The sequence below is a fragment of the Cheilinus undulatus genome, linkage group 5 (assembly GCF_018320785.1).
Source record: "Cheilinus undulatus linkage group 5, ASM1832078v1, whole genome shotgun sequence".
NCBI classification, from domain to species: domain Eukaryota; kingdom Metazoa; phylum Chordata; class Actinopteri; order Labriformes; family Labridae; genus Cheilinus; species Cheilinus undulatus.
Genome location: NC_054869.1, coordinates 36,958,440 through 36,980,424, shown reverse-complemented (window position 1 = coordinate 36,980,424; position 21,985 = coordinate 36,958,440). Strand labels below are relative to the sequence as shown.

At 39.1% G+C, this 21,985-nt stretch overlaps 1 protein-coding gene across 1 annotated transcript in view; it reads right to left on the bottom strand.

Annotated features, from left to right (window-relative positions):
• Positions 1 to 21,985, bottom strand: part of ipo11 (importin 11) — a 261,649-nt gene that overhangs the window by 145,758 nt on the left and 93,906 nt on the right. Inside the window, exons 14-15 of the mRNA XM_041787347.1 lie at positions 17,728 to 17,775; positions 12,161 to 12,266 (exon numbers count right to left, since the gene is read on the bottom strand). Coding sequence (XP_041643281.1) covers positions 12,161 to 12,266; positions 17,728 to 17,775 — 154 coding nt within the window. The remainder of the gene's footprint in view (positions 1 to 12,160; positions 12,267 to 17,727; positions 17,776 to 21,985) is intronic.

Below are 21,985 nucleotides of genomic sequence, written 5' to 3'. Positions count from 1 at the left end.
AGTTCAGCCCCTTTTTAAACCTTCAAATAAGATATTTATGTAGATTTATCCAGTAAGAGTGGTCTATAGTATGTGTAATGTGATATTGCTAAATTGAAATGTTAAGATTGGAATTTTCTGCAGTGTGACAATCAGCAGAAGTGACACTGACAACATCTTGATCCATACGTTGATTAGATTTTTCATCTGACATCTGTTAAAATGACTCCGATAAATGTTGGTCCCAGCTCTACATGCAGCATAAGAGAGTGGTGCATTTCTGTGAGTTACAAACACGGAATATCTGCTTCATCCAGGGAGAATACAGCTGCTACTGTTTTTAAGTGTGCCAGAGGATTGGAGGGAAATGATGGGGAGGCAGATGGAGTGGCAGGTGGATGGTATTTTTTTGTTGTTTTTTTGTTAGTCATAGGTTAGACGTGACTCATCTGTGCTAAACCTCCATAACTTCAAACAGCTGTCAGCGTCTCTTGTCATCCTTCAGACTATTACATGGGAAATCCATGTGGACAAAATTTGAGTATACCACAATACAGTTTCCCCAGTATCGATAAAACAAAAATGGTGTGTCAATTCTGTTTTGAAAAGGTAGATAGAAGTTGTGTAAGGTTGTCTATCTCTGTGGTAACCTATATATAACATTATTAAGAGTTTGAGGTTAAAGTATCATATTAATGAGACACAGCAGGTTTTACAGTCTGGATTAGATATTTAAGATAGATACTAGAGGTCTGCATTGGGAGCAGGATCCTGCAGGACCCAGTGCAAATCTTGCAAGAGCAGGCGGTTTTGATACTGCTGCGAGCGGGAGGACAAAAAAATTGCAGCAGATCCAGGAACATCAATTTTGTAAGGAAAAGTATGTGTTTAATGGATGAGATGATCACCTGCTCAACGATCCCTGATCAAACTACGCTCTCTTTACAGCACTTCTCCAAGCATATATTAAACTAAATAATACAGGAGATGTGTCACATGTTATTGTTGGAGTCATTCACTAAGATATCACTGTTTGATTGCTGTTATTTTTTCAGTTGTAGTTACTGTTTGTCCGCTCTGCCGAATGGTGTGATGTTTTGTTAAAGATCCACAAAAAAGTGACTGCCCCTAAACAGTAGATAAGTCAAAAGGCACAGCTTTAATCCATCCCTTATTGTGTTGCTGGCCTATCACCGCACATACTCACCTGTGCAGAGACACTGAGCCACATTGCAGTTATTTATTTATTTATTTTTTTGGGGGGGGGGGGGCTTCCCATGCAAATTGGCCTTATTGTATTGAGCATCTAACGATGAGGACAGTACCAGCATGATTTTAATAGGGTAAAGATAAGACTGAAGATGCCAAGACCACAGATTCATTATGCAACAATACCATTTCAGAATGTTACAGGGAAGTTGCAGCTATCACAACTGAATCTTTGCAGCTTGAATCTGACCAGTTGATGACGGTGCCTGCAATTCAAGTCTGTCAAGCTCTTAACACCTGGTTTAAGAAGAGAAAGCATGGCGTGTGTTGCAAAGTTTTATTTTACTTAAAAGAGAGGCTGAATGATATTTGGAAAAAAACTGCACTCCCACTAACTATGAAGGTTGTAAGATGAATCACGAGGAAAAATTCAAATTGACAGCTTTAGTTTAAGCACACCTTCAAACAGTTGTTTAAGCCATTGTAGAACAAGTCGCTACAGGGCTAGGCTAAAAAAGAACCGTCTTGAGGTAATATTTTCCAGAAAGGCAGATGGAGAAATTCTGCAAAGCGAACACTTGCTTCATGTTGCTGTTATTACATGCGACAAACTTCAGGAGGAAAATCACACCTTCTACCTTTTATCTGTGCTTCACAATAATCACACAGATACAAGCGGGTGATGTTTGGCTTGAAATATTGTTGCTCTTTAGAGTTAGAGTGAAACATGCTGATGACTCAACTTAGACTAAGCTGCTGTCTGTCACAACACAACACAGGTGTTTTAACCAGTGATGACCGTGTTGAAAAAATCATTACCTTGTCAGAAATTTTAATGGTGACTGTATTGATACTGGTTTACATCCCACCTCTAAAACATAGGCACTGGTTTAGTTCAGTTAGTAAAGCAGGTGGCCATAAAGCAGGAGTCCTAAACGCACTAGTTGAGGGATTGTTTATGGGTATCAAAGCTGATTGGTGCATGTCTTCCCCTACTTTCTCTCCCCATGTTTCATACCTTTCTTCACCTTTCCCATTTGAATAAAGGCAAAAGGACAAAAAAATGGTAGGTTTAGGAGAGGTCTGTTCAATGCTGCCAGACAAAGTTGGAGGTCTAAAAACATCACTTTATTTGCTCTTTGGGTTTTACTTCATGCATGGGGCTCTGTAAAAGTACAACCTGGGCTTGTCCAAATTAAATGATGCCACATGAAACCTATGAGTTGGTCAGCAGGAGAGTTTTCAAACAATACACAACACAAAGGCCAGGTGACCAACGTCAGTGTCAGAAATCCAAAGTGTTTCACAGTCCTGTGTGCTGACAGAGTGTGACAGCTGAGTGATAGAGCACACTGTATCTGAATCTCACTGTGTCTCTGGGTGACACCGAAAGATTCTTCAGGCTGTTCAGAGGTGTCACTGTGATTGATATCAAGGTGTTTGTCCTTGTCCTAGAAGGAGTCATGTGTTTTGTTTATGTGTTCAAAGATGACTTGCTGTCATCTCTGTGCTCGGAGAAATGATAAATCATTGCAGGTATGTCAACTGTTTTGGTTGCGGTGGAGACAGGAGGCGAGAACTGACAGTGAGTCAAACTGTTGTTTCGTGCCAACAAGTGCGTGGGTGGGAATATGCAGGGGGTACGTGCTGGGGGTGCCATAAAGCCAAAAAGTGACAACCAACTTTTGTTTTTGTCTTTAAAAAGGAGCTCAGTGGTTGCTTAAGGCTTAGCCACAGGCATAAGTCAGGCAAAATAGATTTGTTGATAAAGGTGGTTATTAATTTACAACACTGCTGGTGAGTCATATGAAGTTATACAGGTAGAATTACAGTATGAGCTCAAAACTTGTTTTAATTTACAATAAAGACTAATAATAATAATAATAATAATCATATGCAGAGATGACTGACATCTAAAAAGGACATAAATTTAAATGATTTCTTTCTGATGATAACCTCCACCATCTTAAAAACAGATTTAGAGCATGAAATACCTCCTTAAATAACAAATAAAAATAAAAAATAAAAAGTATCCTCAATTTCAGGTCAGTTTCAGGCCTTCATGTGTTATTAGTAGCTAAAAACTCAGCACATTTAGGACACTTAAAATAACGTGCTAATTTTGTAGCTGTTGCACTACATCTTTAAACTATTTAGATGCTTAAACCAATGGAGCATGGTGCAGTTATAAACAGATAAGCAGCAGCAGATGCCTATCAAGAAAAAAAAACCTCATCACAGCTGCATGCACAGCAAATGAGAAAACAGTAAATTTACCCCCTTTAGTGAAACCACCTGATTGTTGAAGAATATAAATGAGGAACTTGAAATACCAAATAATAACACAAATTGCCTGAGAAACACATTCAGAAGCAGGATTGATGAAAATCAATGAAACTCTAAATGATAGTCTCCACTTGGGTAACAACATGGTAAGTGACAAAGACAAATGGAGAATCCTGCAGGTGTGGAGCAGGTGGACGCAGACCTCCATCCTCACCTCAGAGACTGATATGGAGAGCAGACATGAATTTTGGGATTGTTTTATTTTTCCTGTTGTCCTTGTTTTTGCTGTTCTTCTTCATGTGATGAGCATATTGGTAATGTTCACTGTTTTATTGTCATTTCTAAAGTGAATTAAAAACCGAATGAGCAAGCTGTAAGAAATGGTCCAACAGTCAATACCCAGAGGGCAAAGAAAAGCAATCGGAGCAGCATGGTTGTGGGAATGTTTTGATAACAGCAACTAAATACGGCCATGAAAATCTGCTTTAAACACTGTTTCTGGTGGTTGATATTATATGTATCTCTAATTACATAGTTGGTGTGGCTGGACTGCTTCAAGATGTTGTGCATTCAGAGATGCTCCTCTGCACAACCACGGTAGCACCAAGCGGTTATTTGAGTTATGGCTGCCTTTCTGGCCTGCCTTTCCGCCTGTCTGTTCATTCTCCTCTGACCTCTGCTTAAGGAGAGGTCTCCCTGCTCCCTGGGCATTTTTGTCTTTTTTTCACCTTTCTCTGTAAACCCTGGAGATGGCTGTGCATAAAAACCCCAGGTGATCATCAGTTTGTGATCTACTCACACCAGCCCATCTGGTCCCAATGACATAATTAAAATCACCCTTCTTCCCCAGTCTGATGCTCGGTTTGAAATTCTGAAGATCCTCTTGTCCATGTCTTCTTGCCTCAGTTCACCGGTTGCTGCCATATCATTGGCTGATTCCATTTTTGAATTAATGAGCATGTATACCTAATAAAGTGATTGTTGAATCCCAATGGTGAATGTCAGTGTGACCCCTTCTTTAACAAATAGCCCTCGATTTTGACTGTTTCCTGGGTGCTTTCTTCACTTAAATGGATTGAAAGAAGTTATGATTTTCATTTAACTTGATTTCAAATTATTTGCCTAGGATTATCTTACTACTACAAGTGGCAGTGTGCCTGTGTCTTTGTCTGTCTCGATTTGCAAGTCACACCATTGCTCAAATGGTGCTCAAATGGCAGGTGAGTCGTGTGATGCTTTGTTTGAGCTAAACAAAAATTGTGTGCACTAAAAATTTGAAAATAAATGAAACTGAACAACCTATTGCTCCACTTTCAGTGTTCTTAGCCTATCACCAAACATATGCACCGGAGCGCAGAGATGCTGAGCTCATATGCAGTTATTTGAGGAGAAAACACACTTGACCATGCAAATTGGCCTTGTTACACTAAGCACCTAGTGACAAGGACAATAATAGCACTGCATAAAATGATTAAAGATTAGCCTTCTATCTGCTACAGCTGATGGAAGTGTGCTGAAGGTTTTATGATACACAAACTTTCCAGAGATCAGGAAACATTTCACCTCTGTATGACTTAAAAATAAATTATGATAAGTAATGTGTCAATAAGGTCAATAAATATTACTTTGACATTACTAGTACTAAGCCATAACCAGAGGTTAAATCAGTCTGAGGCTCCCAGCTGCTTTTTTTAACCCATGTGTGGTACTGTAACACATGATAAGAATGTGGATGTTTTCTTGGGGTAAGAAAGAGTCCCACACAAGGGATCTAGTCTCTTCAATGGACATGAGGCCTTAACCACTGACCTTCAACTTCCAAAATTTAATCAGTTCTTCCTTGAGTCAGAGTTGACATTTGCACAAGAACAAGTCCTTAAAGTGTTCTTGAGACGTACAACTCAAAAATATAATGCCCATGGCTATCACCTACGTGGAGGCTTTGAAACCAAAAATAATCACAAATTACATTTGCCAAAAGAGAGAAAAAGAACTGCTGAGTAACATAACATTTGTGCAATCAAGGAGGAGTATTTGAAGACAGCATTTGTGGCTTTGTCTCTGAATGTGTCTGTGAGCAACAAACTTGAACAAAATCGAGAAAAAGTCTGCTGAAGCACAAAGAATCACAAGTCAATAATATAACAATTAAGGCATGGCCTCGATAATCCTCTGACAAATCCTCCAAAAAACCTTTGAGAATGACCTTGAAAGCAGCATCAATTAAAGGAACATCCACCAATAAAGCTTTAACTGCTGTGCCTATATTAGCATGCCCCTTATTGATGCTACAGACTCTGCACACAGGTTGAAGCTGTGAGAGTGAAAGCTCTTCTAAACTCGAGCCACTGCAGTATGGAAGAGGGATTTGTAACTTTCTGAACTCGGTGGGTGAATAAACAGTGTACATAAAGTGTGTGGAGTATCACATTAAAGTTCACAGCATACACATAATTTCAAAGTGGATACCCTGCAGCTTGTGGAGCGGCTGTGGGATGTTTTTGAGAAGTCTGAATGTGCTGGAATGGATGAAAAAATACAAGTGGTTTTAGAAAGTATATATATAGAAGGTGTTGTGACACAATTATCCTCAGTCCATTAAGCAACAATAATAGACCTACTGTTAATTTCATTACTTCATTTGAAGTGATGGATATAAGATGAAAGAGCATATTCTATAATTGCTTTAAAAAAATCCCCAGCAGGATTCTTGACTGAGAATAATCTGGGAATATATAATAGGGAAATATGAAAACCTCACCCACTGGGAGTTTAAGCTTGGATTAACAGTTGTAGAAGGATTTAAAACACAACTAGAAAAGCACTAAGAGAGTGCAGACCTCCACCATTAACCCTATCTCCCAATAGTACAGAATCCTTTAAAAAAAATCCTGGATCCAGACGGTGATCCGGATCACTCCCAAAATCTAATGAGTTCTTCCTTATGCCATTTCTGACATTTCCTGAAAATTTCATCAAAATCCGTCCACACCTTTTTGAGTTATGTTGCTAACAAACAAACTAACTAACAAACGAACAAACCAACCCGATCACATAACCTCTTTGGTGGAGGTAATAACTGGCTCACAGTGGTCACTGAGCTCTTTAAGAGAAAATGCCCACACATCCAAGTTTGCAAGTGTGTTTACAAGAGGCATGCACGGGAACTAACGCCTGGTGGTTATACGTCTCGGTGAGATATAATCCAAACATTCAAAGTACAGTGTCGGGTCAAGAAGAGGAGCTTGGGTGGTTTGTGGCCTTGACAATTAACCTCATCAATCCACTCAGTTTATCCTTGAATCAGTTACCCCCCTTTTCTACTAAGCCACTTCCAGGGCTGGTGATGAGCTTTTTCATGGGCTGAAGCTGGCAAAATGTCGCTGCAAGCATCAGTGTGCTCATTTTCTTAGCAACACTTGCACATTAGAGATGCACTGATTATTCAAATCAGGGCTGATGCCGAAACTGATATTTATATTACTGACGGCCGATGATGATGCATTTTTAATTACTTGTTTTGGAGTAAGGCCCCAAACATGCCAATGTTTTCTCCCATGTTTGACCTCACAAACAGAACAGTTTTTTGTCCTGCCTGATAATAAATATCTTCTCTGAACCAGCTGCAAGGTTTGCTAAACATCAGCATTGTAATTGCTATAACACAACAGATAAGCATCTCCTGCTAAAGTCAGCTCATGCCCACATTATTTGATGAAGGCGGATGTTTACTCAAAAGGGCCAATACTGACCAATATCAATGTTATACTGATTCATTTGTCCATCCCTAGCTCTCATAGTTTCCTCCAGCTTTCTTTGTACTCCATCCAAGGCCCACACAGCCAGGAGAGCGTTTGTCTCCTCCTTGGACCACTGCTGCTTTGCTTTGAGATCCATGATTGTTTTGCAGCATTGTCTTGCTGTCACGTTTCAACCTCTGTTGTTGACAAATGGCTATCACTGGGGCAGAGGCATGAAAACACAAGCATCTGATGTCATGCTTAACAAGTAAACTCTACAAAGGGAGGGACAATATCCCAAAACGTCCTTGCTTTCATGACAACACCGACTCTACAGTATCATTACACAAGTACCCTGAGACGAATGTGGGAGCATCAGAAATCTGATAGAACAAGATGTAATCCAACTTAAGAGAACACAGAAATCAAGGGGAATTCAAACTTTCTTTAAAAATAAAGCTTAACAGTTGTTGAAAATTTGAGAGCCCACCCTATTGCTAAATAATGATATTTTAAACAGTTTTGTTCCTAAAGCGCATGAAGAACAATGGCATCACAAAAACAGCAAACCATATGGCTAATAGCTACCAGGGATTACCAGAGTCCTGACTCTAAAAGATAAGCTCACATAGTCCTTTGCAGACTTTTCAGTGAAGATTAAAAACAAATCAGATGATAGCAAACAGTGAGAATTGGGGATGATAGTTTTCTGGCCATTTTTCATTAAAAAAGCACAAATACAAAGCACAGAATACAGATGAAGTTGTGGAGACAGCATGACTTTGGGTTGTAATGCATGTGAGACATATTTTTGCTTATACAAATGTGTGCATGATGTGCATGTGCTTACACACCCTCAAAATGTTCCAAATTACTATAAATTCCAGTGATACCAGTTACTCTGGTTAGAATTTACTGAAGGAAAAGTAAAAGTGCTGGTCTATTAATCTTCTCCAGTAAACAAAATAATATTTGATTAAAAGTTTACTTCAAGTACTGAGTAAGTACTGGGGAGTTTTACAGCAAAATATGATCTTTCCTTATTGGTGAAAACAAGATAATAGATCTCCAGCCAGGTTTTTCAGGCAGAGTCACACTTCTATTACAAAGTAAAATATACAACAAAATTGTCAGTGTTACATGAACTTAAATAGAGTTAAATAAAACATTTTAAGTGTCTATATTGCTCCACACTACATATGGTTAAAGTATACTTTTGAAATTAAAATATTTTACAATATGACAGAGCTGCAGTATCTCTTGGAAATCTGCAGTAAGGTGGATCTTCTCTGACAAGAACAAAGCTTAAGTAGAAGCACTGATTTCAAATACTACTACTCAAAAAAAGTACAAATACCCCCAAAAAACTACTCAGCTACAGTAATTTGAGTTAAAGTAATTACTCTGGAGAAGTGGCACTTCCTAGCCTAAAGGAGTACTTCTGTGCATCACATTTGCGCCTACTTCTATATTGGTGCAATAATGAATATGTAGCTCGATGGAAAGATGTTGAAGTGTCTACAACCAGTTACCCAGTTCAAGTAAGTACTGGGGGAAGAGAGATACCTGCCTGTATGAGAGACAACCTAGATTCATTAATATATTAGATATTTGGTACTCCACCATCAAAAAAATGAAATTAGGAAAGAAACTTGGTCTGTTAAAATGGATAGCTTTAGAAGAGGGAATTGGTGCAGTGAAGTTAGACCACATTTCAAAGCTGGACAAAGAGGGGGATAAAAGCAACATGCAAGACTCTTACTTGCTTGCTCTAAAGGGGAAGGTATTTTAAGGTGTTTTCATGGTTAACAATTCCCAGAGAAGTTTTAATGCTATGCTAAATTTGTCTGAAAAACATCTATCACCTCTTTGCTGATATCATAGCAAGTATCTGATTTAAAGGCAACAATACAACTATGTTTAATCATGAAAGAAAAAAGGAAATAAATAATGGAAAAAGGGGAAGTTAGTGACCAAGAGTTATTTACTGCATTTTTGGTCAGCATTTTCTGCAATGCAATATTCTTTTCCATTCCTTAGTTTTTTCCTATTCTTTTCAGCAATTATCAGAAAGTAGAGTTAATAAAAGTCCGTGGGAATTTGCATACACAACATACAGACAAAAATAAGAGAGGGGGCATTTGTCTGCAGCCCAGCACTGTCTGGCCATTGGTTTCATTTCTCTGGATGTTTTATTCATGCGTCCCTGAGGCCTGGCTGTCATACCTGGTTATTGTGTCTCCATAAGCTCACTTTGTTCCAATAAAAAACAAAGTCGAGTAAAACTTCAAAATCAAAAGGGAAGTATGAGCGGCATTGTATAGGAGTGAAGTGAACCCTAAAAATAAAAGGACCCAGGTACAAAGAGGACAGGTTACTCACACCTGAACTGTGTGGGAGCAGAGCCACGGTGACATCAGCGCGTCTGGCCTCTGACGTCAGCGCCAACCTGAGAGAGTGACCTCCATGAGCGCTGCAGGCTTTTTCTTTTGATTGTCACAGTGTCTATGTGTGCAAGCCAATTCTTTGTTCTTTATTTTAGTCTCACAACTCTCTATCTTTACTTTTTGAATGTGTTCATCCATCACAGGACTGTCTGTGTCAGGATGACGTTTGTGACACCGTTTTTCTACTTTTACTTGCCCATCAGAGCTGAGGCTGCAACAGTTAAAAGCTGCTACAAATGAGGGATGTAATAATACACTCAACTCATGATACCATCCATAACCTTTCACAGGGTTCAGCATAGTTTAATCTTAATTTTCTAATAATGCTGGTGTGCCAGTAAGAGCCAGGGGCATATCCACAGTACATATATCAGGTTTGACACAGACCACGGTTGGCTGGTATCCATTTTTTTTCAATACTGTTAAACCTTTGTAAATGTTGCCATGGTTTACAGTATTACAACCAGGTGTTTAAAACCACTTTAAGCAAGAAGCAGGTCGGACCAATTGCAACACTACTCATCTGATAATGAGTCAAACCATCCCAGCAAACAGCCCACTGTAAACACCTGACAGCAGCTTTGACACAGAGAGGAGTAGGTAGGGTCCTTCTGTCAATTTGTGATCAGGTCTGCTTGGTTCTGGTCATAAAGTTGGTAAAAACATGCAAAAAAAGGACTCAATTTATGTTGTTAATAGTCACAAAATCATTTAGTTATGTTACTTTTACTTACATGCCCCAGCGACTGGTAGGTTGAGCAAATTCACCAGACACTGCTCAAAAATACCCACATTTGGCTGGTGGCAAATACTAACCTGCCACTGTACTTGCACTGTCCGGCACCTGTATACCTCTCAGAGGCTCATAACCACCAGGCATTATGTCCAGACTTGAGATTATTTTTCTTAATGTATATATTGTAAGTAATACCTCTATTGCAGCCCTCCCCACAGCAGGGTCTTTGCCCTTTCTTGTCTGTGTGCATCTTCCTGCTGGTCGCAGGTGTACATAAAATCCAGCTGTCAGCCTGTGCTCATCATGTTATCCATCTCTCACCCTCACATCATTGCTGCCTGTGGCACATCTTACTTTAGTTGTTTAGTTCAGTAATTTATCTTAACACCATACAATACTTCATGCAAATCACAGATCATACACTCATCCAACACACTGGCTACCTGACAGACAATCCTCACTCTTTTATCAACCATTTCTGCTTTGGTTACATTTCTAATAGACTTGTGCACCATTAAGTTATTCTGTCTTGTGAGCTGGGTCATGACACCTTCTCATTTTAAGGCTGAATAGTTACTAATAGAAAAAGTTACAGAAAATAATATTTTAGAAAATGATTTTTATTATACTTAAGTTTAAAGTAAAAGAGGATTTTCAAAACAAATCCAAAATTAACTACACGTACAGCACAAATAAGAAAGTCTCTTTAAGTAAGCAAAGGTGAACTCCAATTTTTCTTAACCTTGTCTGACCTTGTATAATGTCCTTTCACATTTTTGAGAAGTTGGCTCTAATAAGTAATTCATTAGCCAAATCCTTAAACCGTCAATGTGAGTAGTATTCTCTGTGGTTAGAAGAAGAGGGCTTATTCATATTTATCAATATGATGTGGTGCCTTTAGCTTCCCATGGTGGTGCCGCTTTACATTCTGCATCGTGTTAGCTATGCTATTTGTGCTGTTCATCAGTCCCTTGCAATATCAGCACATCTTTTTGGTCTTGTCCGTTAGCTTTTCATTTCGCAAACACTCTGTTGTCAAAACAAGACGCCACCTCAATCTCAAAATTTTCACCTGTTTCTCCCATGTCTGTATGCCTCTCTTCTTCAGCTCCTGACATCCTTATATGAACCAGTCATGTAAACAAGTAGCAGTTAAACTATGATCATGCTCAAAGACCCAGCTAGTTGCTCATAAGCCTTTTACCATCATTGCACAATGAGCTTCATACATCGACATAGGTTAATAGTCAGCTATCTCTAGTGCTAATCAGAAGAATGCCAAATATGAAAAGCAACAGACACCATTTCAGTCTGAACTGAGAATCAAAGAGCAAGTTTGAAAGAACAGCCTGGATGCCTCAAGTTTTGCTATTATTGTTTCAAGGCTTTATAACATTTTAAAGCACAATGTGACAAAGTCAAGAGTCATCACATTCCTAACAGCATTTAAAAGTAATACCGGATACTGAAGAGGCCGGAGGAGATGTTAGAAAAAATAGAACAATGGAGCTGAAATAAGAAACTCTGCTTTCAAAAAAACCTTCCCTTGGGAAGCCCTTCACATTGAATTTTTGTTATAAAGGTGACTCTTCAGCCCTTATTTTTAAAGCGAAGGCAGATTTGAGCTAGAAAACAATCCTGGAGTTCTGCACCGTTATCAGACTTTCATACTTAAATATCCAGAGGGATGTTATCAAAAGGACACGTACCTAATAAAAATGTCTGAAAGTTTTATTATCAGTGCATCAGTTCATTAAAAATACCTGTGATGGCTGACTTGAAGCTCTCCAAGCAGCTGATTCTTGAACCACTGGTCAAAATCCACGTTGTCGAACAGCTCGTAGGCAGCAAGTCCCACTGCGTTGTACACTGAAGAAGGAATAGGACACAGTTAGTCAGAAAGCATAGTGATGATTAACAGTTGTACGTCTCTAAACACAATATATGGAAATATGTGTGAGCATACAAGATGCTGTAAAAATGTGAAAAGACAGAATTATGTTTAAATGAATTATGGGTTCAGACCATTAAAGTGATTCATCACTTTCAGGTCTAGAGTTTTTTGGGCAGGACCAGACAGTGGCTCAGTGATGCACTTCTGTCAAAATTTCCTCTGTTAAAAATTTAATTCTCTACCCTGTACATTTCTGTTTACCCTTGTAAATATCAAGAATGTGGACAGACAGAAGTGTGGTGCTTTGTGCTGAAGAACCTTTGACAGCCTTGGGCAAACATTTTTGTCTCCTGGTCACACAAGTCAGAGTAAAAAATTCAAACATGGATATGAATTTTACTGATGGAAAACTATCTTCAGTTTGTGGCAAGAAAAAGTATGTGAACCCTTTGAAATTATCTAGTTTTCTTAATTGATCGGTCATCCAATGTGATCTGATCTGCATCTAAGTCACAAGTACAGCCACACACAGTGTGTTTAACCTAATACCACACCAACAGTTATAACATTTTAAATCTGCATTGAAAACAGCCATTAAACATTCATAATGCTACTGGAAAAGTAAGTGAACCCTGAGGCTAATAACTCCAAAATGAGCTATTTGGAGTCAAGAGTTAGCACACCTGAAGTCCAAACAATTAAACAAGATTTGAGCCTGGTGCAGAGCTACTGTGACTACTGGTTCAAGGAAAATAAAGGTAGCCTGGATCCCTGAAAACACAGTCTTCTGTTATACCAAAATTCCATATAACATGTTTTTAAAATTGCTTTAGAGGGATTGTGAATTATAAAGATATCATAAAGGTTATCTCAAGAGCAGTGAAATCGTTCCACTCAACAAAAACAAAAGGCTCTTTTCTTATGTATGTCTAAAGCTACACTATTGGGCTGCCTGACCATCACACCAACAGGGACTGTAATGAAACTGTATTCACCGTCGCTCCTTTTGCAGCTGTAACAGCCTCCACTCTTCTTAGAATTTTTTAGGTCAGGCACTAACCATAGACAAGAAGGCCTGTCTTGCAATCTCCATTCCAGTTCATCCCAAAGGTGCTTGATGGGGTCAGGGCCCTGTACGGGCCAGTCAAGTTATTCAAAAACAAAAACAACTTTGCTGTTATTCCTAAATGCTTCCACTTTCTAATAATGTCAGTTGACTGTGAAATATCCAGCAGAGATGAAATTTCACAAACCTTCTTATTGCCAAAGTGGCATCCATCATAGTAACACGCTTGAAGTCACTGAGCTCTTCAGAACGACCCGTTTTGTGTCACAGATGTTGTAAATGGAGACTGCATGGGTAGGTGCTTGATTTTATGCACCTGTGGCAACAGGTCTGACTGAAACACCTGGATTCAATAATTAACAGGTGAAGCCAAATACTTTTGTCCATAAAGTGTATCTCTGCAGATGTCTACCAATGTCACTATTTCACAATAATTCAGAGTCTAGATTATGCTGTTCTTTTAAAAATGGAATCCACTTAAGGAAAGGAACAGGCGCATAAGAGTAAAAACACTAAAGGCATACAGTACATCAAGCCAAAATTGGTGTAGCAGTGGCAAGAAAGAGAAAACCATTAATCAGACTAAAGGGAAAAAAGATGAAATATTAGATTAGAATAAAAATGAGAGCAGTATACAGAGACAGAGTCATACAAGTTGAAGCAATGTCTCCTGTTACTATTTATATCTTATTTTAAAAGAAACCAATGAGGAGAATAGGAAAAGGGAACAAAGACTAAGAAATAAGAAGATTTATGAGAAAACAGAAACTTTTCCCATTACATTAACTCTTCAGTACTATAGAAGTTTGGCTCTCAGCCCAGGTACTGTATACTGAGCTTCTAGTGTCCATGAGAGAGAAAGCCACGGCTGAGAACTCAAGGAAGGGATATAAAAATACTGTAAGATGTCTCTCAGAGGACTGATCCAAAACCTATGGAACAGCTAAATGCCTCTTAGACATATTTTCACTCATCTATTGTGACAAAGAGATGGATGGATCAAGGGAAAGGCAGAAAATATAGCAAGTCCAAAGGTGCTGAAGCAGTGTCCCTTGCCTTATTACAAAAAGCAAAGCTATGAGGAGCTGTAAGGAGGTTCTTTTTATAGCTACATAAAACAGAGAAAATTGGAACCTGTCAGAAAGAGTAACATGCATCTTTCTTTTGCTTCCCACACTTTAAGAAAGTCTGGATCCAAAAAGTAGAAAGCAGTTGTGTGTGTCATTTCTATAACCAGTCCAGATTAGTTATTTCATCTTCATGTTTTGGCTGTTGTTTTCAGAGATTTATGGGTTTTTTTTTTGTTTAAAAAGAGTGTTTATCTTTTGAAGGTTAAGTGGAGTTATGTCATGGTCTGCAGCACTCTGATTATTCTGCTTTCTGAAATAAGGCAACAATAAGTTTTCACTCTGTTTTTAGTCATCACAGAAAGCCATCTCAGAGGTGTAACCAGGTACCTGAATATGCATACTGATTTAAAAAATGCTATTTTTCAGAGGGATGTTAATGCAGCTGCTAGTGCTGCTTCATTACCAAACAAGTGAGACTGACACCGGTGCTGCAAAAATATATGTGAACAGCTCTTGAACGTCTGCAGAAACAGAAGTGAGACTTAAGTGAAGCCGCCTCTAGGGGGATTATGCTGGGTTCAATGCCAGTAAGCAGCACCTGTCAGCTGAAATTAGAATCTTAGCCTGTGGTGCTAGTCATGAAGCATGTTGTTACTGATTTTGACAACTGTTATTATTGCACATCAAATGAAAAAAATATATGTTGTCTTTTTTTTGTAGCTTTCAGATTCAAACACAGGGATATAATCTTGAGTTAAAGACTCGAAATCAAAACACTGAACTCTCTGTATCACAGCAGCACAGTTTCAGTCTCTGATTGTGATAACACAATTCTATTTAAATTACCACCTGCTAATATGAAGAGCAACTCTGGCTTGGTGGTAAAAAGATCAGTTATCATTTCCAACAAAAACTGATGAGAAAATTATTTGTAAATGAACGTAGTTTTCGATAATTAGTCAGTTGAATCCTTGGGCATGTTTTTCATACTGTGCACAGATATGACATTGTTTTCAATGTCGAGATTCACAGGAAAGATCCATCTTGCATCCTCTGCCATTACTAAACAGCCACCATGAAGCCAGGTAAACGCATCATGGCAGACTGGTATCGGTTGATGCAACACTATCACATCCCGAGTCTGGGAGCATTTCACTCTCAGCCTATCATGAGATCATGCTGTTTATGCACAAGCACATAGCCATGATTGATCAGACTATGGCCATGCTGAATTTTTTTATATACATATATATTACATCTTTTTGTTTCCTCCTCACCTCTTTTTCCTCCACTCCTACCATTAGACAGTTGAGCAAACTCCTGCTGTAATTCTATGATGATCGTGCAGTGGATTAAAATAGAATCATCCGTCTTAAATCAGCACTACTTATGTTTAAAGCCAAGACTAATATATGGCCTTGATTTAGATTATTTTGGCATATGTTGAGTAATACTGAAAGCAATTGGATGGCAACCCCTTATCCGATTAGTCAATAGTCGTTTAATTGATCTAGTCGACTGTCAGAACAGCGAGTAGATTTTAGCCCTCCTCTGGCTCTTTAAGCAGCTTTATCTCTGAAGCTGTGGCTCACAGTTACAGTCATCTGCCACCGCTGCTACCACAGCTTCATCATCCAGTCAAGTCTGCAGTTTATCGATGCTGTCAACACACTGCTGAGCTCTCGACAGGTTTCCTGTTTTAACAGAGGCTCTCTTAGCAGGTTATCCAAACTGTCTGTGATTTAGTTGTGTATGTCATAAAACCAACAGAGTGGTAGCCCTGGCCTGCCAAGGAGCTGTAAATACTAAAAACAGGAAGGGACAAGGGAGAGCAAAGAAGAGCAAAAGAGGGGGGGATTACGATGTCCACAGATAAAACTAGGGCTGGCCAATATATTGAGTTTTTCAAATGTATCAATATATTTAAAAACTACAACAGTGTAAGATATTATCTATTATATTGGTATAGTGAAAATAACACTATTACATGTTTCTTTCATGCAGCCGCTGGCTCGTCTTCTTCTCTTGTCACTGCTCATCTCCCATCAGCCTGCCCCCTTCTCTCTTTCTGAACAAAATTAATAACTTAGAAAACACACCCCTATCCTTGCTTATTCACAACACAACAATACCTGTATGCAGCGAGCAAGACAACATGGATGCAGAGGAAGGGAGGAGCAATGCAGGAGAAGAGACACAGGTTATTTAAAGTACAAAAAAAAATATCCATAAATCCTGGACACTTAGTTTACCTTTGGAAGCCCTACGTTTTGCAGATCTCATGGCACTATCCTTCCCCTTGCAGCTCTTAAAGAAGTTTTTCTAGCGAACCTAGAACGTGGGTTACTTTTTTGGATTATAAAAAACTTTCTTTTTATCAGTTTTATAATCCATTTTTCGATGGTGTCTGCCACTAGCCTTAGCATTAGCATTAACAACCATATCATTTAACCAAACTGCATTGTGACAGGCTGTGACAAAACAGTTTCGTCATCAATTCATGTTTTGCCAAACAGCACACATGTAAACACTTAAAAACTGAATGAGAGGGCCCAAGTGGCTCATAATGGAGAAAAAGAAGGAGAGGCTGTGATGTGACCCTCTGTGTCTCTGCAGACAGAGCTGCTTTGGATAATGACGAAGAGAAAAAGAAGCTAACACTAAAAAACACAAGGACTTTTTTTGTAAATATGTGAATATTTTGTAGATTTTTTTGTCACAGAATGTTTTTTTTTTTTTTTCCACTTTTTGGTCCCCAAGAGATGGGGGAACAAGTTACTGTGTGTTATTAATAAGAAATCGTTGCGTTACAATTTTCATTTAGTATTTCTTTTTGCCTTTATAGTCCCCTAACTTTTTTTTTAATTCAGTGACATTACTGCAGCACTCATATTCTTAAAGCCCAAGTTATCTTGGAAAAAAAGGATCTTTAGAGCACAAAAGGTTGATTTTTTGCTTTTTAAGACAAAAAGTCCAGGTGAGACACAATGGTGAAAAATAATAGCGTAGGGGTCAGAGGGTCAATGCTTACACTTTCTCTATTCCCTTACCTATACTTTCTTACATGTCAGCTAGCATACCTGCACCTTACGTCAAATGCGTTCGTCTGGATTTGACATACACAATAGATATATGGAGATAAATACTGAATATCACCTTTGAGCCTAAAAATATCAAGACATGATTTCTGATCCATAATGCCCAGCCCTACAGCCACATATAGGCATGAATCGTCAGAGCATCAGAGATAAGGGTTGATGGTTAATAAAGGAGAAACAGTGAGAGAAACCTTTGACTCACCTGCATCCTTCATTAGCAGCTGAACAGGCTCCTCCACATTGGTTGGTCCTGGAAAGACAGATACATACTTGATACTTATGACAACACAGGCTTTCAGGATAAAGTGTTGTAGAATTATGCAAACATGTCAAGCTTTTTTCAGGTACATATGCAATTGATGCATGATTTAAGGGACCCAGTGACCATATCATAATACCATTTGAACTTACAGTGGCCTAGACATCACTATATCCCTGAGTCATTTTACTGTTCTTTTTTTGCTCCCTAATAGTCCTTGTTGTGTACTCAGGTCTCAAATCAATAGCTGCCTCTCTTCAACCATAGAATTACCCAATCTGGCGTCTTTCTTGCTCCAGCAGAGCCCATTTCCAGTCTGTCACTTGAAAACAAAAGCAGCTTGGGAGACAGGCCGGAAGCAGAGCCTGTTATACGCCAGTCTGAGCAATGGCCTCGGCTAATTCAGCACCAGAACAAGAACTACACAGAGGGAGCATCGGGGGACCATCAGCGGGTGAGGTGTATGTGTGTGTGTTTATGAGACTGGCTGACTGACTGAAGAGTTAAGAGTTGTAGTAATGGTGAAGGAGCATGTCACAGGGGAAGTTGAATGCGCAGTCAGGCCTATAAATTGCATGTTGCACATAAAGAAACCTAAACTGACCCCGATAGATACATGAAATACTGCATCAATCACCTCCACTGAGGACAGGCTACATGTCACGACAGATCCCACACCTGAGGCTCATTTTAGGTTACAGAAAACAGAGCCATATTGCATGTATAGGAAGTGACAAGGAGTTTTATCTTTACAGCATGTCTAAACACAAAAGCCTTAAAGTGGGGTTGTATGAGGTACTTCTCAACAGTAAGTGTACTAAGCACAGCAGGTAACAGTCTGCATGGTCAAGCAAGCTGTACTGCTGCACACAGGGTCAAAGGTAACACCCTTCAGCTGCTAAACAAGGCACTTCATGTAAAAACACGTTTCAGTGTGAGAGCACATTGTAGTTGTGGATATTTTCAATGCTCAACTAAACAACCCTTATCGTCACCATCCTATGAACTGTTCCACAGCCCTGTACACATACTCAATGTATATATATATGTATATACATTTATATATAGTTATTTCATTGTTTATTTTGGAATTTTAAGTCTTTATTCTATCCTTACAGAGCAAGCAGATAGGCCATATTCAACATCTGTCATTATGTAAAACGATCTTGAAAAGCTTTCAGCTGAAAGATTTTTTCCTGGTCATAAAATGGCCAGACCAATAAGCATCATACGAGGAGCAAAAGGCAGGAGTTGAACATGAGTCATGCAAGCTGTAAGAAGGTAAAACACTTTAGAAACACCAAGGCTTATTAGCAGTTAGCAACAACAGCTAAGGCTCACCGGGCTAGACTGTGCCATCCAAACCTGCAGTTAAGGAGACTGAAAACTCAAAGTGTCCCTCAACTTCTGATCAGGATATCATAGGCAGCACCTTACCCAGCACACACTGAAATCAAACTCATTTAAGATGTAGAAGTTGTTCTGATGACAATCTGAACAGCTCAAGTCACACGCTTCTGACTTTTCATATCAGATTTCCCCTTCAAAGTTTTCCATAATCAGATAGGCTACAGGTCAGATCTTTTTGAAATGTGACCTCAGTCTGAGCAGCCAGAAAGAAACGTGGAAGGCAGCTTAAATGTTGGTAGTTAGTGTGGGGCCTGTGAAGTGTTAAATCTTTAAGGTACCGTTGAATCTGGCTTGTGAAAAGCATTTTTAAAACCCTTTTTGTTTTTTCTCATCTGAAAAGTAGGGGTGTAACGATTCATCGATGTATATCGATATATCGATTGGTTGATTGATGATCCAATCAGATCAATGGAAAGTCAAAACATTGATCTAAATGGATGCTTCAAGCTATGCTTTTATTTTGAAATTCCCCCCACACACCTGTTGACAGTGTCCACCCCAGGCAGCGTCCTCAACAAGCTAGCTGCAAGCTAACTAAGTAGCAGCAGTGGCTTAAAGTTTCGCAGCTGAGGGAAAAAGGATTTCCTCTCCTCTCTCTGCTGTGTGGATATATTTCAGACAGACGCTACTGCAGGACGGATCTCTCCCCTTAGTTTGCCGACTATATCTACGTCTTTATCTGTATACAACCGCCATATGAGATCGTTCCCAGATAAAAACCCTCCACCTGTTATGGCTAAGGTAGCGAGTGCTGTCTGCAGCAGTCCGCAGATACACAGAGAGGAAAAAGTCTGCTGCTGCATATCTCCTTTGATACACTTATTTTACATCACCGTCTCACGTTAGATTTATAATGAAAATATAAGTTGTCCAAACTTAACGTGGATCAAGCAGGACAGCTGTTCTCTGTATACCCCCACCCCCTTGCTCTTGTTATAAAGCATCACAGGAACGTCTTTTATAATAAAACTTTGCTCTAGTATTCTGTCTAACCTTTCCATTTATTAAAATCAAGGTTGCAATAAATAAAAAAATGATAAAGAATCATTATATAACATTATATGCCACATATTTTACCTCATTTAAATCTCACAAGGTGGATAAACTACAAAAATGAACTATCTTCCACATTATTAGGCCCCTGTGTAAAGTATGAAGAGCTGATACAGAGCAGAAATGTCTGTTCAAGTCCACATGTGTAAATAAGTTTAAGAAAAAAATCTAAAATAGGAACACAGGCCAAACATTTAGATCATTATTATAAAGGGTTGCAGAAAAAGTCCATATTTGTGCTTTAGAGTGATCTGGGGATATGAGGAAATAAAATGTTTGGTACTGAAAATGTTTGCCGTTTTAAATCAATATGTTCTAACACAAATGTGCATAGTTGTGTTCCTAATTTAAAGGTAATCAGGGGTAATCGGGTCTTTGTTGTTTTTGTTAAATACAGAAACCTGTCAATAATTTAATTGCAGAAACTGTTTTTTTTTCTGTAACTGTGCGAAATGTTTGCACAGAAACGCCTGATGTCGATCTTGGGCCCCATATCGAATCGAACCGAAATCATATCTTGGCAGATTTTGTGATATCGGAAAATATCGTATCGTTGTCCAAACTATCAAAATCCTATCATATCGGGATGAAACTGGTGATTTAACCCATGCAATGTGATGACTTCCAGTATAGCTGCCACTACCACTCTCTGCATTAGATCTGACAGAGTTTTAAATTCAGCGCTGTTAATTGTGGACTACCAATGGCTACTTCACTGCAGAGAACAACTTATTCAACGTTGTTGCTCCTTCATCTGGTCATAATCTTGCATCAAAAGAAAACAGTGGTAAACAAGTGAATCTCAGATAAAAAATATTGTGGTATATCAGAAGTGTATTTTTCAGTGGTTCAATCAAAAAGTCAAAATCATCTCTTATATAGATTCATTCCACACAGAGTGAAATATTGAAAGTGTTTTTTGCTTTTAAATGTAATGAGTGAGGCTTACATTTAACAAGAGCCCATAATTCAGTATCTCAAAACAATGGAATATTACAGAAGACCAATAAAAAGAGGATTTTAATACAGAAATACTGGCCCTCTGAAAATTATGCTCATATACACTGTATTGCCAAAAGTATTTGCTCACCTGCCTTGACTCGCATATGAACTTAAGTGGCATTCCATTCTTAATCCATAGGGTTTAATATGACGTTGGTCCACCCTTTGCAGCTATAACAGCTTCAACTCTTCTGGGAAGGCTTTCCACAAGGTTTAGGAGTGTGTTTATGGGAGTTTTTGATCATCCTTCCAGAAGCGCATTTGTGAGGTCACACACTGATGTTGGACGAGAAGGCCTGGCTCTCAGTCTCCACTCTAAATCATCCCAAAGGTGTTCTGTCGGGTTGAGGTCAGGACTCTGTGCAGGCCAGTCAAGTTCATCCACACACTCTCATCCATGTCTTTATGGGCCTTGCTTTGTGCACTGGTGCACAGTCATGTTGGAACACGAAGGGGCCATCCCCAAACTGTTCCCACAAAGTTGGGAGCATAGAATTGTCCAAAATCTCTTGGTATGCTGAAGCATTCTGAGTTCCTTTCACTGGAACTAAGGGGCCAAGCCCAGCTCCTGAAAAACAACCCCACACCATAATCCCCCCTCCACCAAACTTTACACTTAGCACAATGCAGTCAGACAAGTATTGTTCTCCTTCTCCTACCATCAGATTGCCAGATGGAGAAGCGCGATTCGTCACTCCAGAGAACGTGTCTCCACTGCTCTAGAGTCCAGTGGCGG